This window comes from Mastacembelus armatus, chromosome 6, assembly GCF_900324485.2.
Source record: "Mastacembelus armatus chromosome 6, fMasArm1.2, whole genome shotgun sequence".
NCBI classification, from domain to species: Eukaryota; Metazoa; Chordata; class Actinopteri; order Synbranchiformes; family Mastacembelidae; genus Mastacembelus; species Mastacembelus armatus.
The window spans coordinates 19,451,058-19,468,886 of record NC_046638.1 but is presented as its reverse complement, the minus strand read 5'-3'; the positions used below and the strand labels follow the sequence as shown (position 1 = coordinate 19,468,886).

The 17,829-nt window shown below is 42.3% G+C and overlaps 1 protein-coding gene across 6 annotated transcripts in view; it reads left to right on the top strand.

Moving 5' to 3' along the window:
* Positions 1-17,829, top strand: part of hipk2 (homeodomain interacting protein kinase 2) — a 68,877-nt gene that overhangs the window by 41,634 nt on the left and 9,414 nt on the right. For 3 of the 6 annotated variants that reach the window (XM_026311446.2, XM_026311447.2, XM_026311445.2), the window contains exons 3-9: positions 5,467-5,590; positions 6,254-6,373; positions 8,503-8,589; positions 11,862-12,046; positions 12,161-12,323; positions 14,425-14,554; positions 15,214-15,335. In XM_026311446.2, coding sequence (XP_026167231.1) covers positions 5,467-5,590; positions 6,254-6,373; positions 8,503-8,589; positions 11,862-12,046; positions 12,161-12,323; positions 14,425-14,554; positions 15,214-15,335 — 931 coding nt within the window. Of the gene's footprint in view, positions 1-5,466; positions 5,591-6,253; positions 6,374-8,502; positions 8,590-11,861; positions 12,047-12,160; positions 12,324-14,328; positions 14,555-15,213; positions 15,336-17,829 lie in introns of all 6 variants that reach the window. The other 3 variants (XM_026311443.1, XM_026311444.2, XM_026311442.1) reach the window with 1 other exon arrangement.

Sequence of the window (17,829 nt, the reverse complement as noted above, 5' to 3'; positions counted from 1 at the left end):
TGTGTGTTGTGTAAATGCTGCAGGGTTTCAGGGATCCATCAGTCTCCCATCTGGAGCAAAGCTAAGGGAAGGTCAGCTTGATGGATACATCTTGACATGCACACAGCTTGTGATGTCAGCTGTGTGTGTCTCCTTGAGTGTGTCTGCCTGTGTGTTTATGTGTGTGAGCTGGCAGGCCAACCAAACACAGGGATGGTTCAGCAGAGCAGAGGGCGGACAAGCAGTCAGGGAGGGAAGTGCTAGCATGACCTCGGTGCCCTGGTTTGAGGAGTTTGAAGGGGGTTTTGCTGGCACAGGGTTGCTAAGGAGGGGGTGGTTGGTTGGCAGTGTGAGGTGAAGGGGTTGGCCTGGTTGGTAGAGGGGGTGGGTGAAAGGGCTGAGGCGGGCTAGGGTAGCAGAAGAAAGGCTCCATTCATCCATTCATGAGCAGTGCCATCTCTGGCCCCCAAAGGGACTGGGGCTCATCAATGACCAGGCCAGCTGGGAGGATGTCAGTATGCTGCTTACTCTCTCTCTCTTGCTGCCTCACTCTGTCTCTTGCTCCAACCCTCTCTCTTTCCATCTCACTCTCCTGCTTTCTTTTGTCAAGGGCCAGTGCTGTCTGAGCACTAGTGGGAACACTGAGGCTTCTCATGCAGTTGGATCCCCATTGAAATCCAGATAAGGCCTGTGCCTAGTCAGTGTTTTGCACAGTCTGTACTGTATGTGGCATCTGTGGTCTGCAGGAGAAGCTCACCACCACTCTTCAAGAGGCCATGTCTGCAGTAGCCATACCAGCTGGAGTTGAACTAGGTGGGGTGCAGCTTAAAGGGTGATAAATTGGCAGTGTCAGCTGAATGTATCATGCTCAGATGGTGTATCCATGCACCAGCTCTGGACTGTAGTTTTTCATTTGTTTTTCTTCTCCTTTTGTACAGTTAAACTCCTCGGATTTAAAAGGCCCAGAATTGTATGAGTATTTCAACAGTGGCAGACTGGAGCACCAGGACATTTCGCGTTAACCTGACTAGTGATAAACATAGGAGCAGGATAAGTTGATGGACCTCTGAGAATCCTCACATCAAGCACAACTTTGCAGTGTCGAAAACATGTCACTGTATCTCTCAACGAACATAGCACCCATAAATTTGTGCAACATTTCTGTCGAGCAGTATGAGTTTTGCACTATTCTTATTTTAACAGGTCTTAGGCTTTATCAAATTTCATTAGGCTCAATATATTCTGGTTCTGCCGATTATTTATCAGTCATCTGACAGTGTACATGACTGAGAAGTGATGTAGAGTGATTTTGTACTGGGGGCATGATAGGGGATAGTGGTCTATTGAAATACACAACCATTATTAATGTTATTAAACAGGCTCCCCAAACTCTGACAGTGTACATGGAGTGAATCCCTGTTTGTAATAAAAGACACAAAAGGTATTGTCATACTGTGAGAAATATTACTTCATGGGAAATAGCTGGAAATATAAATTCATTTGAGTCAAAAATGCAGAAACACACACAACCTACCTAGTAGGACACAGAGTTTTCACATCTTACATCATTTTGGAGAAATGATATCAAAGCAACTAGTGAAAAATAGTAAAACTAGACTGTAGACTTGCAACACTAGGTTATGACTATATACACTGTAAACTGTTCAGAGGTTGCTTATTGGCCACTATTAAATGCAGTATTTTGTAATCTAGATATTTTCCTCCCAGATGAACACAGTGGTGAATTCTAAAACTACTCTGCTAGATGTGATATCAGCAAATGGGTTAACCTGAAAAAATTAGCAGCCCATTGGTCTGCATTTATAGAGTGACCTGGTATGGAGTCAAATTCCTGGCCTGAATTATGTTTTAGTCCTCTGGTCATGAACCAACTACAGCCATAGTTGATCATGTCCTTTCACCTGCAATAGCTATAATGTAGTAATATCATACTGTAGCTGCACAAATTGTCAATTTCTTGTGCTCTGCTACTTTAGGAAGCAAAGGGTGGCAGGAAAGGAGCAGGGTTTGTGAGTAACACAGATGTGTGTGCTGTTTATCACTGCCAGTGAAAGGCCTGCATCACCTGCAGCTGTGAGGCACTTTGCATGCGATGGCAGCGGTGCACTGGTAGGGGCAGATTTGCATTTGTGGTTTTGTATCATGAGCAACGTGTTACTCCCTCACTCTTCCTTCCTCCCTTCCTTTACTCTCTCTCCTTCTCTCACTGTCTTTTGCTGAACTAGAGAAGCATTCTGTGAGAGAGACAGGAGACATGACTCTAAGTAGACCAGTGGAGCATAACCCAGGAAGGTTCAGCCTGAAGCATAACTTTAATGGTAGCAAATCTTTCCATCATGCACAAGGGCAAAGTCTATACACAAATGCATCGTAACACTGTAGAGCTACACATCTAGCATTAACTGCACTCTGCTGAAAGTGGGTTTTTGTTGAAGTTGGCTGTTATGAAATTAGCTGCTGTGTCAGCTCCTCTTTTTAACATCAATTTCAACTTTGCATGTTTGTCAACATATAAAATCATATATCATGATGATAATGGATGTTGGAGGTTGTGTGAATAAAAATAAAAAGCAGGGCTGGGGTGGGGGAGTTGAAGCTCCTGTGGTCTGCATGTGTCCACTGGAGTTGCAGTGATCTAGAAGACCATCTGATGAAAGGGCTTCCTGTGGCTTTCATCTCCACAATGCGTTTTGATGGGGGAGAATTTCCCTGCAGCCTAGTCAAAAAAAAAAAAAAAAAAAGCCTCCCCATTTGTAGCTCTTTTTATAGCTCACACATATTTTTGGTCCCTTAAAGTCAAACAAGGTTTTTGCTAAACTTATACTCATGCAAATAAGAAGGTAGATGTTTTGTGTTTTTAAGATTAAGATTAAGAGATTAAGAACTCACTTTTATTCATGCCAAACTGAGAAATTCCACTCTGCATTTAACCCACCCAAGTGCATACACACAGCAGTGAACACCCACCCGGAGCAGTGGGCAGCCATTGCTGCGGCACCCAGGGAGCAGTTGGGGGTTCGGTTCCTTGCTCAAGGGTCTCACCTCAGTCGTGGTATTGAAGGTGGCGAGAGCGCTGGCTATTCACTTTTTGTGTAGAAATGTGTAAATCCTGTTTAGGTGACAAATATACCACAGAACTGCTGGATTGCCTCAGTAGCTTGGTTTCCTTACATTGGAAAAATATTGTATAGGTTAGAAATAAAACACTGCTGTTGCAAAGCAAACATTGATATTTGAAAAAGAACACAATCTATTTAGACCTCTGTGTAATGTTCTTTGATTGTTGAGGAGTTATGGTGAGATTTTTTTTTTAATTGTTTAAGTGATTTGACCTGACTATTCAATGTGCTCATCTCGGTGTGGTAGTGAACTCCTGACAGTCTACCAGGCTATTAGAGGAGGATCATGTTGACCCCATTTCTGATGTCCATCTCTTCTCTTTGCTACCGTCACTAGACCTTGCTGTTCCCTCCTAGCAGGCTCTTTTATGCTTCTTGACAGGCGTCTCGGCCCATTGTGTGTGAGGTGTCTGTATTGGTGTGTAATGGTGCCCTAAGATACTCTTGTTAAAGTGTTGTCTTGGTTTTCTATTCCACTGTTGCCCTTGAGACCCCAGTAACCACCTTCTGTGGCAGGAGCTCTTCACTGAGCAAAGCTCTGCTCCCACTCATTTGCTTTTTCTGTCTCTGCAATTCTTTTTTTGAACTAGTTTCATTGTGTTCCTCTTTTGTTTTTCTTCAGTATCTCATCATCTCTACTTGTGGTGTCTTATGCATCTATATATTAGCCATAACTCAGTGTCTGCGCTTTCTTTTCATTTCACTGACTATTGATGAGCAATGAATAGGGGTGCATAGGGCATACAGTTTGAAATGTACTTTTAAATATGCAAGGTATGTTCATTCATTTTATTCCAAAACTCTCCAGCTGCCCTCAGACCACTCACCCTTCAACCCCCTGCAGGCTTATAAAGTCCCATAAAGTCCCATAGAGTCCCACCCCATGCTGTTTTCCACATTCTGTAGTTCCAGCCGGCCCACCGCCAGGCCTCCTCATTTCTTTCTCTGTGACCAAAACCATGCCAGATCCTGCCGAGGCTTAAGGGGGAGTACTAGCCTAGTTACCATGGCCACAGCAATCAGCATTGAACAAGAAACTTTCCAACCTTCTAGTCTTAAACTCTGGTGTGTGTCATCATGTTAATATTTAAGTAATTTAATCTAGATTGAAACTAGAATAAGGACAAGAGCTTTATCTTACTGGAGACAATTTTTGAAGCTTCAGTACATGAATAAGTTTCACTAGTAGGTGACATGTTAGACCGGAGGCCTCCCTCGTTATGCTTATGACAGCCTGAGAACCTCTTGAAAGTGCTTAGAATTGTTAGCAGGTACAGTCACTGTGTTTTTGGTTATTTTAAGCCCTGTCTGAGACTTGAGCTCCAAGAATTGTATTAGTCTTTCTGACAAGACTTTAAATGTGTTCAATAAAATTTGGGAATTGGTTGTGAGTGTACTGTTACTCAAACAACTGAAAATATTTTTTTCGTTTTAATCGAAAAAAAAAAAAGATATTTATCTCTTCCACCACTGAAATTGTCTCTTGTGTATGTATGTATTGTATGTATGTGTGTGTGTGTGTGTGTGTGTGTGTGTGTGTGTGTGTGTGCGTGCGTGCGTGCGTGTGTGCGTGTGCGTGTGTGTGTGTGTGTGTGTGACTGGAAACAGCCAGTGTCTGGGAATTAAGCACTGCCATTATTTACTCAAATGTAGCCTACTAAAAGCCTGGACAAAGCTTGTCGCATGCTCTAGAGAATATTTATGTTGGTCTTATTTTTCATGGCATAATTGCTTCCACATTGCTTTGTATTTGTGAGCTGTGAAACTCTGTAAACATAGCCTTCAACTTTTGCCTATAATCCCATGTCTGATTGCCCAAGACAGGACTCAGCAAATGGTGATCCTGCATGGTTATCAATCAGCAATCTGCAAGGTGCTACCTGATATGAAAAAGCTTTACTGAAAAAAAATCTTAAACTATTTTCAGGGCTATATTGAATGATCAATGTTAAGCCAACACAACATCCTTCAGACACAGCAGATTAACTGACTTGTCCATCTTGGTGTGGAACTGTGGTTTATGTGCAAAAATCTGTTTTTTGCATTTTTGTATTTTGTAATTGCATATCTAATTCAATTGTACTGGCTTCTGGATTATTTATGAAATTTGTGGACAGTCTCCAATTTATTCCTACATATTCAGCAGACAGTACTGTCTCTTTTGACCTGTGTGTACTATACTTGGCTTCTCTCCATGAGCTCAAAAGAGTGAACAGAAACTCTTAACAAGGCTTTTACATATATGACTTTGTATCAAAAACTGCTGTAGTCATGTTACAATGTGTCTATAAGCTGTGATTTACAAATGTCTGAGTTCTCATATATTATGTATCTTCTCTATCCACAGAGCTCCTGAAATCATCTTGGGCTTACCATTCTGTGAAGCAATAGACATGTGGTCCCTGGGCTGTGTGATAGCTGAGCTCTTCCTGGGATGGCCGCTATATCCTGGAGCTTCAGAGTATGATCAGGTAAAACTTGATGAGCGCTTGGATCTTCAGATGGTCTCCTGACCTCTATAGAACTCATGATTATGTGTGTTTGGGTGTTAGCAAACCAATGAATCTGTGAGCGATTAAATGCATGTACTTGTATGTGTTGTTTTTCTGAGAGTGTGTTTATGAGTGTGTTTGGGAGGGTGGGATGTTCCTCTAATCCCCCTGACAGGCCCTGATGATTCTTGCGCAGCCTCCCTGTTTATCTGAACAGATGCCACAGAGCCACTTGTCCAATTAGCGAAGCCCCTGTGCTCCAGAGCAAGGCATTGCTGTGTTCCCCCCTTTCTATCAGTCAGACTAGGCTCAGCAAGGGAGAACCTTGAGCAAGTTTTACTGAACAAGCTTTCCTGATTTTTCACAGGTCCAGAAACTGAGCAAAGTGTCTCATTTACAAGTCTCAGATCAATCTGAGACCGAGCTGAGGTCATGTTTGGGTGCTATGCATATTTTATATTTCAGATAATCTGGAGTGGTTAACCTCAATCTAGATGTTCAAACTGCCAAAAGAACATCCATTCTAAAGTTTTATTTTTCTGTCACCATCGGGAATGATTTACAAACTTAAAAGCAACTTTTGATTCAATTATGCATATGATCTAACAATCTCAAATGGATTTTCCATTCTGTGTCTTCCAGATCCGGTACATTTCACAGACACAGGGTCTCCCTGCAGAGTATCTGTTGAGTGCAGGGACCAAAACCACCAGGTTTTTCAACAGAGACCCTGACTCCACGTATCCTCTCTGGAGACTTAAGGTACGGGATAGCTGGAATGATATATATATACACACACACACACACACACCCACACACACACACACACACACACACACAAATTTCCAAGCTACTAACACCAAGTACACTCATCTAGGAGCAACTGACATTTCACAAGCAAAATGTTGAGAGGGTAATGACAGCGAAATCATTGTGTGTGAGAGGATTTGGCAAATGGACACCCAGCCTGGTAAGGCCACCTCAGAGTGTGTCTGCCCTAACCCACTCCTGCTGTTCATCTACGTAGGCCCCTCAATGAAAAGGTCTACTTCTTTATTTTTTTACCCTCATTAAATTATCTTGAACTTTTGTGTGCCACACAGTGACTCTCCACACCGAGTTCTTGACCGTATCGAAAGCAAAATACTGATCCATCTCTGGAGGATATGGAGATGTTTTTACCGTCTGCTCTGCCTCTGCCTAGAATTAATCTCTTTCAAAGAGCATTTATAAATGCATTTGTTTCTTATAAATCTCAGTAACATAACACACTGACAGCAACTGATCATGAGGATTGACCTTTAAATGAAGACCTATAGTAACACACTACAGAGTGTACATGCTCCCAAGACAACTCCCCTTGGCTTTTTAGCAGATGTCAGGCAAGAGTTGCACAGCTTTTTTGTGTTTTCACTCAAAGAATTTTTACCCTTTTATGAGGCCTTTTTAAAACATGTTGTTGTCACTTTAAAGAAGGGGAGTTCTGAGTTCCTGTAGATAAGAGTTGACAGCAGCATTGTAGGGAAGACACACAGATGGATTATTAGTTTGCACTTGACACCACTGCTACAGTAGAGCTCATCACAATTTTCTAGTGTCTTTGGTATGTGGAAAATTAACTGTCAATGCATCCTGACCGCTGTTTTCCACTCAGAGAGACACTCAGACACATAAGGAAAGTCAGTCTGTAAGAGTGATTGCTCAGCTTTAATTTGACCTTGCCATGTGTTTCCAAGTAACTGCAGCTTTATTGCTGCCTGTAATTAAAAATATCATGTGTTCAGTCAGGAGGTTTCTACTGTCAACACAGATTAGTTGTGTGTAAATTTTACACACAACTAATTTTTCCTTTGAAAGAGAATGATCACATGCATTTTTGCTTCCCTTCACATAGTTTATACAGTTCATGTAAATAAATGTGTCCATTCTGTACTGGAGTCACGTGCAGGTTTCAGTTTCAGTTTATTTATTGTTCAATAGGTGGTTGATGGATCACTCTTATTTGAAGGAGATAGCATGGGGGTGCTGGATAATTTTGTGTAGCAGTTCCCTATTACTTAACCATGCAGTATCATAACAGTAGTCAAACTTTCCTCATCCCAAGTCACATGACAGTGTGCTGACTAATGAGAGGCTAGAATGACTTACTAGTACTAATAATATTATATATATAATATTATAGGTAATATTGTTAAGTAGAGGGGAAAGTATTTACTTAGAACACATGTACAATACATAGTCAACTGTACAAACACTGAAAGTAAACATTTTATAAACTAACCTAACTGCATTGTTAATTTTTACCCTCTGAAACTTAAACTTATAAAACGTGTGTGTCTGGTGCTACTCATTCCACTATGGGGACTAAAACCTGTTTATACACTCACATTGTGGGGACTTCGCATTTCTTGTGGGGAGCAGATTCTCGTCCCCACCATGTCAGTCTCTGCATTTTAGAGTAACAATTTGAAGGTTATGTTTATGGTTAAGATTCTGGTAAGTTTCTTGGAAATAAATGTAAGCCAATGTAATGTCTGCATTAGGGATGAAATCAAATGTGTGTGCGTGTGTGTGTGTGTGTGTGTGTGTGTGTGTGTGTGTGTGTGCGCGCGTGTGTGTGTGTGTGTGTGTGTGTGTGTGTGTGCATTGTGTATATTCTGTCTATATCAGTGTTCATATAATCGAGTGTGTGACTCCACATGCAGTCTACTCCATCTTCCCTGGCTGTTAGATGAGCATTTGTGTGCTACCCCAGGGTTGCTCAGAGGGCAAGCCGAGTCCTGCTGCACATCAACAACAAGGGGCTGTAATGAGCCAAATGTAAATAGTGTGTTTCCAGAGGGGAAGTGTGATGGGATTTGAGAGGAACATCTGCTTCTTGTCTCCTGCAGACTCCAGAGGACCACGAAGGTGAAACAGGGATTAAGTCCAAGGAAGCTCGCAAGTACATCTTCAACTGCTTGGATGATATGGCGCAGGTATGCTATTTCAGCAGCTCAAAGTAAGACTCTCCTCTTCCCACAAACAAGACAAGACAATAGATGTATTATTTACTTTTCCTGTTTTTCGCACCCACCTGTCTTGCAATTAAAGATTCCTCCAATTTAATTCGTCACATCCTGAGAATTAGCCATCAGATATTTGAAATCCTTCAAAATGTTTATCCTGCCAAGGCCTGATCTCCATATGCAATGTAGCTCTGCTGCTATATAGAATTTTACAGTGTGAAATGAAAGCAGCTGTTCACTGAATCCCCTCCTCAACTCTGTCTCTGCTCTTCATTTCACTTAACTGCTGTTTAATAAGTTACAGACAGACATTTGAGCTGAGCATGTGGTGAGGCTGGTTAACGTGTTTGAAATGTACAGTTTGCTTTCTTATTAAAGTTAAAGTGAGTGTTGTGGCTATGTTCTCACTTTGTACATCTGCAGTACATGCATACCTCTCTTACTCACTTATTGAGACACTTAGAAACACATGCACAAATTCCAGAAGGTCCAAACCAGTTTTTGAGACTGACTCAGTGGGACCATGTTGGGTCTGCACGACTCAGCTGGTGAGACCCATGCATGTCACTTGTGGGAACCTGTTTGTTTAGGAGATCTTACATAACCTGAAGGCATGACCTGTGTATAGCAGACTTATATATGGAAAAGCACTGCCACTGAACACAGCTACATCCAATGTCACTCTCCTCTGCAACTCAGAGTGAATTCCTCTCTCCACAGTGCGAAAGTTCACATGTAGCCATGACATTTTGATAGGATGTGCCTGACATTGAGATGAACCTGAGTGCTGTTATGTTTGCCCCTACATGGCCAAATACTGATTTTGCCAGCAGATATGGCAGTGCTGATGGAAAATTACAATATTTTTCCCAGGATCCTTTGAATCTCTGTCACTATTCTCTTGTCAGCATGCTCCTTGATCCTGCCTCTGATAATAACTAGCCAACAGATAAGAGTTAAGCAGGTGAATTATTGTTTTGGAATATGGTCATCTTGTACACAGCTAGCAGCAACCTGGAAACTGCCCATTGAATATGAAACACATGTAGCTGCTTAAATGATGAAGACAATTATGGCTGTCCAGTAGTGCCCAGGGCTGCTGTCAGGCCTGTCTGGAATAGCATGCTGCCGGCTGGGATAAACTAATATCGCTGTCTGGGCTTGTTGAATTTACAGTTATAACACACACACATGCTGCACAAAGTTTAATGAAACCAACCACACTCGTATGATATCCCCTGGGTCATCCCATCTCTTACACTTTTAGCTCCGTGCCCTGACTTTCTCTTACTGTTCCAGCTATAGTCAGCTTACTACAAAAACACAGCAGAGCTGTACAAGCATACTGCCTTTTTGTGCCTTCTCTAATCAGTATCTTGACCGCATAAAGAAGTCAGCATTGTGGACATCTGTCTCTGCGTGTGTAATGGATGACATAGCTAAAGGCCCTGCAAGACAGAAGGACTTGGTGCCAGGAAGAGATAATGAACCTCCGTTCGGTCGTGGGAAAAGTGGGGAAGCTTTAGTCACAAGTATATCTAATTTAAGTATATCAGAGAACAACTTAGCAAATGCAGGGCCCTGTTAGAGGCCTGATGTAGATGGAGGGAAAGCCAGAACTACTCGAAAATGGCTTTATTTTAATCTGCAATCCTTCAATATCTCTTGATAAGAGTGAAGCCATGACAGGAGGTGCAGCATGGTCTTTGCATTATAGATCTTTTATTACATGGTCTTACACACACACACACACACACAGCTCCTTTCTTCTGCTTCTGCTAGTGAGAAATAAAGTTTATAGGGTAAATCTGCACATGTTGTAGGGTTGCGCAAAAGACAGGCCTGCATCCTGCATAGCTACCTCCACATTTCCTGAGGCATAGCCCAATCTGTCCCACTGCTCAACATCTGTCATCCCTGCCCTTACTTCTAAGTGGCATGTCAGGGCTCCTTATGACACAGATGTGGTTCCATAAACAGCTGTTGACATGCAAGAAACATAACGCTGACCATGCTGGAGTAGCACAATGTCTTTATATTTTTTTTAACTGAGGATTTTTATTCAAGATTTGAACATTTCTTGCCTATTTCAGTTGTAAGAAAATGTAACATGAAAATACTTTTTTGATCTTGTAAATTCACATAGTTTAATTAAATGGATGATAGCAAACGTATGTCTCCTCTTCAGGCTTCTTTATCCAGCCTGATTATTGTCATGCTCCAACTCCCACCTGCAATGCATGTGCAACCAAACTCCGTACATTTTCCAAAGTCATCTCTTCTACTAGCAGAGGACAATGTGATTATTTCTCCCCTCATTCTGCAGATTATTCCTTTATCACAGCCAGTGGTGATGGCAAGCATAGAGAAATGGTTGCAGAGTATGAATAACCTGCATAAAGAAAGAGGATTGAATCAGATTTGCAGTGTTGACTGGCAGCACATCTGATAGCCCTTGGAGCGGGCCTACAGATAAGCGGTACATCTTTATGAAAAGCAGGGCCTGCTACCTCTGCATAGCAGTCACAATAAACAAGGCTGCCTGTCTGTTGCCACTGTCCCTGTCTCTGTCCTCGCACTGCCTGATAATCTGCTTGTTCGCTTAAGCTCAGACTACCTATATCATGACCTTGTTCCACTTCCTTCTTACCTCACCCCATATGACATCCCTAAAAGTAAACCCACAGCCCAGCCTCAGCTCTGTGCTTGACTAAGCTGTTCCTCCTAGTTATATAACTTTGCATTAAAGCAGAAATCTGCTTTTCCCAGTATTTATCCACAGCCTAAACCACAGTGTTTAATACAGATGAACCAACATGATAGCAGTTTCCCAGAACTGCCTCAGAACATATTTAGGTTAAGTCGTCTCATGTCAGCTTTTCAGAGGCCCTCAGTGTCCTTTGTGAAAGTTTTTTTTAAATTGGCTAGTTGAAACTAGCCAATGCACGCATTTATTTAGTTCATGTTTTTTATTTGTTTTCACATCTCTGGAGTAGATAAAAATCTCAGTGAAGGTGCCAGGGGATATTTCAAGTGTTGCTATGAATACTAGTGCAAATGTTTATAATGTCACTGAGGTGCAAGGTTACCACAGGGCTCTGTGACACACAAACTGACACCCTAACTGATGAGGTTTCTCCATGGGAATGAGCTGTGGGCGAGCTTTTTCTCTGTCATTAGAGACCTTGAATATTCAGCCACCGTAGAAGTAATGCTGAGATGTGTTTGTTTCATGGCTCTAGGTGAACATGACGTCAGATCTGGAGGGGAGCGACATGCTGGCAGAGAAGGCTGACAGGAGAGAATTTATTGACTTGTTAACCAAGATGCTGACCATCGACGCAGACAAGAGGATCACCCCTATTGAAACGCTCAACCACCCCTTTGTTACTATGTCACATCTCCTCGATTTTCCACACAGCACACAGTACGAGCTCAATAGGCCCCATTGTTTCCATAATTATTGTTTGACACTGAAATAACATCTGTCAGAGTCATAAGACCCACTTCTCATCCCTCCTCTGTTTTGCTGTCTATGCAGCGTGAAGTCGTGCTTCCAAAACATGGAGATCTGTAAGCGTCGCGTCAACATGTACGACACAGTCAACCAGAGCAAGACGCCCTTTATCACCCATGTGGCCCCCAGCACCTCCACCAACCTCACCATGACCTTCAACAACCAGCTGAACACTGTGCACAGCCAGGTAGAGCTGAAAAAATAAACACCCTCATTTATCATTACAGTTATAGTTCAGTGGACATGCTGTCAGATGCAATTATGAAATTAGATCATTATTTCATTAAATAAATGTAAAATGTACATAGAATGCAAGTATGTTGTATGCAACCTTTAAAATATTAAGATTGTTACTAAGTATAACATAGCTAAGTAAAGCTGAATTGAAACTAAGTGATATATTTTGCTAACAGAGGTTTTTTTCCAAATAATTGCATTTTAAACAGCCAGCTGTCAGTGGTTGAACAGCTTAGTGCCTGTGAGCGTCTGTTTGTCTCTTTGTTCTATTTTTTCCTGTCTTCTTCCTGTCTTTCTGCACGTTTCCATGCTTACTGGCCTGCCTTTCTGCTTTGGTGCATGTATGTCTGCCTGCATTTCTGTCTGTGCCCCAGGTCCTGTGGGATTGTCACAAAGTGCTGATTACACACATGACAAGCTCTAACTTCCTGCTTGCCTTGCATTCTGGGGCTTTCAGGCCTTAAGAATCCCTTTACCAGGCGTCCTCTGTTTTCCCCTCTTCTCACTCCTGTCCTCCTCTGTCTTCTCTTCTTTCCTCCAATTTCCCTGGGTTGAGCCTGTGGTGCTTTTCCGCTTCTTTCCCATACGGTCTATGAATCAAAACTGCTGACTTTTGTCTTCTGACAAGCTTCAGGTTGCAAAATTTTTCAGATTGTGCTTAGTTACCACTCTGGCCCTCTCCCCTATCCCTCTCTTTAGTAAACAGAGTTCTTTATCTCCTATATTGAGCTAGCTCACACTGTGTAGCATGCGACAAAACCCCCATCTTGCTGTGATTTAAATGGATTAACGTTCCCTCAGCTTGTCTTTTCAGCTCCTGGCTCTCAGGGCATATAGACAGACTTATGTTAGTGATTTATTCACCCTGATTCATTTGCAAGGCTGGAATGCATCTTTGGCTTGTATTTTGCTGCTTCCGTACTTGTTTATGATGAATGCCATGGTGCCATATTGATTATGTTCCCTCCCCTGGTGTTCATCGAACATGCTAAAGAGAGCAAATGAAAAATGAAAGTGCTGTCTCTGTATTTCCCTCCACCTCTATGTAATAGAGCCTTAATGAAAGGTCTAAAATTAGACACAGTCTTGTGGAGCAAATACTACTGGGCTGAGCAAACGGTGTCTCTTAAAAGCATTTGTTTGTATCTAAGATGCTCCCAGAAGGTCTTAGTATTCCACATGGCTTATTAATGGTCAAGACATACTGGAGTTACCTAAGGCTACATAAGTAAAGAATAACTTTTGACTGTGAAATATTGCTTTTGTCAGGCATATTGATTTAGAGGGAGGAAAATTAAGCTGTGACATAAAATGTCAAATTTTGCTGCAGCTCATTAAGTTGACTTGTGATTTTCATTTAAATTTACTTTTAAATAATGCAGTAGCATCTCCCCTTGACTTTAACACTCATTTAAGAGTAGTTAATTCTTTCTAAATAGTGTAGTGAGACACAAAGCATCAGTAAATTCATGTGCAGTAAAGCTATCTAATTTCCTACACATTCGCTAGCAGCACATTATTGTAGTCCGAAGAAGTAAGGTTTGTTTGCCAGTAAATCATTTCAGTGATACACCACGATCAAAATCTCAGTCCAAATCTGCTCTGGTGGCATTTTTACTCATTGATGGTTGAATTGTGCCATTGATTGCATCTCTCATCACATGCTTTCTCTCCCTCTAATTAATCAAGTGCGCATATTTTAAGACATTCAAATCAGCCGTCCAATTTCCTCATTTTTCCACCAGCTTTCATTAATGATGGATGACCCACTATTCATCTTCTCTTGATCTTGGTCTCTTGTGGTTGTTTTGCATTTTTATGTGTACATTTTTGTTACTCTTTTTTAACCATGTCTGCTATTCAGACTTTCCTCCTCGGAGCACTTCCACTTCCCAGTCATTCCCATCAGTACCCCCACTCTCATGATATTTATTTTGGTCCCATCATTCCTTTAGGCCAACAACCTGGCTCCCTCCTCCACCAACAATGCCACCCTTTCCTTTGCAAGTCCTGATGTCTCCATACTAAACTACCAATCTGCACTCTACCAGCCCTCCGCTGCCTCCATGGCAGCCGTGGCCCAGAGGAGTATGCCCCTGCAGCCAGGAGCTCCTCAGCTCTGTGCTGCCCGGCCTGACCCCTTCCAGCAGGCGCTCATCGTCTGCCCACCTGGCTTCCAAGGTAAGGAGGACTGACCGTTCACCTTGTATTAATATGAATAGCTTTGTGCACTCAGAAACAGGTAATAATATGTAGATAAATCACAATAACACAGTAAATTGCTTAAAGCTTAAGTCCAGCACTAACTTTAGATCATAAAATCAGCATGGTAATGAGTTTAATTTCTATTTCTGTGCATAAATAGTCCTTCTCTTCAATTGCTTTTTGTCTCTTTGTTTTGCAGCTTTAGCCTAGTACCCCGCAAGCAGTGTCAATCGTACTATACAAACAGTAATTCAAGGCTAACTAGATGAGGCAATTAATCAGTTGAAAGGAAATTTAATATCTTTGTGTAGTGCTTACTTACCACTCCTCTGTGTTTGCAATGGGAGGGCCAGAGAACTGCAAGGCGTTATTTTATTTGTTTGTTTATTATTTCTGAGGATTGGACAATAGAATTCCAATATTAGAAGCTGGTTTTATACTTTTTATACTTGTTTTTTTAAGTAGTGTTTCTATTGTCAAAACTGCAGATAAATCAGCTTGCATATAACTGTTTATCTGATCTTTCACTCTTAATTTAGCAAATCACATGATGTTGTTTATGAGTGACAGATGTGGAGGGTATTGCTGTACTTACTTGTTGACATCCTCTGTGCATATACTTTATTTGTACACAGGGCTGCAGGCGTCCCCTTCCAAGCACACCAGTTACTCTGTGCGGATGGAGAATGCTGTTCCCATAGTGACACAGGCACCTGGTGCCCAGCCTCTGCAGATCCAACCTGGCCTCCTTACACAGGTAGGGTAAGACTAAGTATCACAGAAAAGAAACCAATAATAACACTGCCTGTCAGATTTGGAACTGCTCACAAATAAACAAAGCTCTGCATCTCTTTTTTCATACACCTTCACTAAGAATAGTATCTGTTGATGGAGGCTGGAAATCACTCAGTGTTCGTGACCCTGCCCCTTGCTGGCAGCTGTCATTTCTTGAGCACATTCAGGACAAGCCTGCCGGTGCTTTATTCCTTGCCTGTCTCTCCCTGTACTCTCTCCCGCTCACTTACTCTCTCTGCTGCCCCTCTCTCCTGGAGGCTGAGGCTGCCATGGTCTGATGCACACAGAGGCAAGAGCCTTTCACACAGCAAAGGCCTTCACCAGGGCCTGCATGGTGGCGCTTGAGCTTTAGCTGCTAATATACCATTGTTGGAAGTTAAAGAAAGTGACTGCGCATCACCCTCTCTGCGCACGCACACACACACACACACACACACACACACACACACGCGCACACACACACACACACACACACACACACACACACACACACTCTGTCCATTGCTACACCGCTTCTTTCCCGATGGAAATTTTCCATGACGGCTTTAAATATCCCTGAGAATCCAGGGAGTTTGAAGCGCTCCCTTATCTCCAGTTAATCATGCAGTAGGCAAGAAGGCAGGCGGCAAACTGAGTGTGTGTATTTGTGTGCATGTCTGTATTTCTATGGTGGGTTAATCTGTCAGATACCAAATGGTTAGCTTCAGGGCTGCTTCCAAGTCAGGCGCTCCAAATTACAGGCCTCAGAGGATCCTGGGAGGTCGGAAGCTTGGATAAGGCTCTACATAACCAGAGAACTCACAACATCACCAGATTTAGGGATTTGATGGGTCTATCAAAAAAAAAAAAATCATAAATTACATGAATGGATATATCAAGTGTAGATCACATATTGCTACCATGCCCTGCAGGTGATGACTGTAGCGTCTGTCTGCACACATGTTAAACAAAGACAGGCAATAGTTACCATAAGCAGATGGTTTATATAGTCCAGTGAGCAGCACACCTAATAACTGGGTGTGTGTCTGTGTTTCTCTGTGTTTATTCCTTTACTGTGGGAGGTCTCACAGGCTTGGATGAGTTGTTGCTGGCCTCTTGGTTGCATTCCCCCACCTGTGCCTGAACCCAACCACTGCTCACTGTCATATTCCCCATCTGCCCACCTCAGACCCACGCATGTTTACCTCCCTGGGTGTGCAGGGAGGTGGCAGAGTGAACAAGGCGCCAAGCAGGGAGGCAGGGAAACCAGCAGGACATTTATTTGGAGCAGGAATGCAGAAAATGTGGAAACAATTGGGGAGTGAGAACTGGGGCTTTAAAGGCCCCGAGGAGACAAAGGGTTTTCAGCCGGGGAGTCTGCGTCAAGATGGGAGGTGATGGACTGCTGATAGTGATGGTAGGCTCTGAGCAAAAAGAAAACGGCCTCTTAACTGGGTTACCATTTCAGGGCAGACAGGCTGGTTACACAACACAGACGCCTAGTGAGAGAGGCTGGTAGAGTTCCAGGAATGGAGATAGAGTGAGCAAGAGATGGATGGATGTATTAGAGTCTCTTAATGGCATGTTGATAAAAGGCCTTGGATGTGGTCTTAGATGTAAAGACCATCTCCAGCTCCAGAGTGTTCCATTAGAGATGTCAGTCATCAGTGCACACACAAGGCAACTCTACTCTACCCTATGCACCCTGCAATGCTTCATATAGAGATTGGTTGGTTTGGACTCAGGCAAAAACAATTTAGCCACACTACAGCATAAATTCTGGCACAATGTTATAATAAAATTAACTCACAGAGCAAAGTAAATATGTTAATGTAAAGATAAAAGTTAAGACAGAGATAAAACACAAAGGTAAAAATAAAAGCTACAGTAGCATATGCACAAATTACTTGCTTTTCATTTTGCATCTCTCTCTCTTTTCTCTCTCTCTGCCTCCCTTTTTTTTTACGTGTGCTGCAGTACATACTGATGCTCTTGCAAAAAGATGTGCAAATGGTATTAAAGGAACAATTCATTAGCCCTGACATTAAAGTGCTAATCAATAGAACTGCATTAAACTATTAAGGTTACACACACAATAACTCACAAACACACTTGAGCATGCATGCGCACACACTCATCTTGGCACATCTTAGGGCATATTATGTCTGATACTCCTCCTGCTCTGCATCAGAAGTACAAAGTACTTCTTTCACAGTAGGTTGAATAGGCCTTCATGTTTAATTAAAACATAGGTTGATTTAACTGAAGTCAACCACATAACCACACTAGCTTGCAGACACACACACATAGGCTTAGTCACTCATACACAAACACACAAAGAAAGGTGCTGCTGTACATCTTTATTAAGTCCTGGCCTGATCTCTTTTGTCTCCTTGAAGCTGACAGAGTTCATTTTGCATGCCCAGTAGCTAGTTTAAACCAGCTGTTATGCACTGTACTGTAATTTATCACTCACA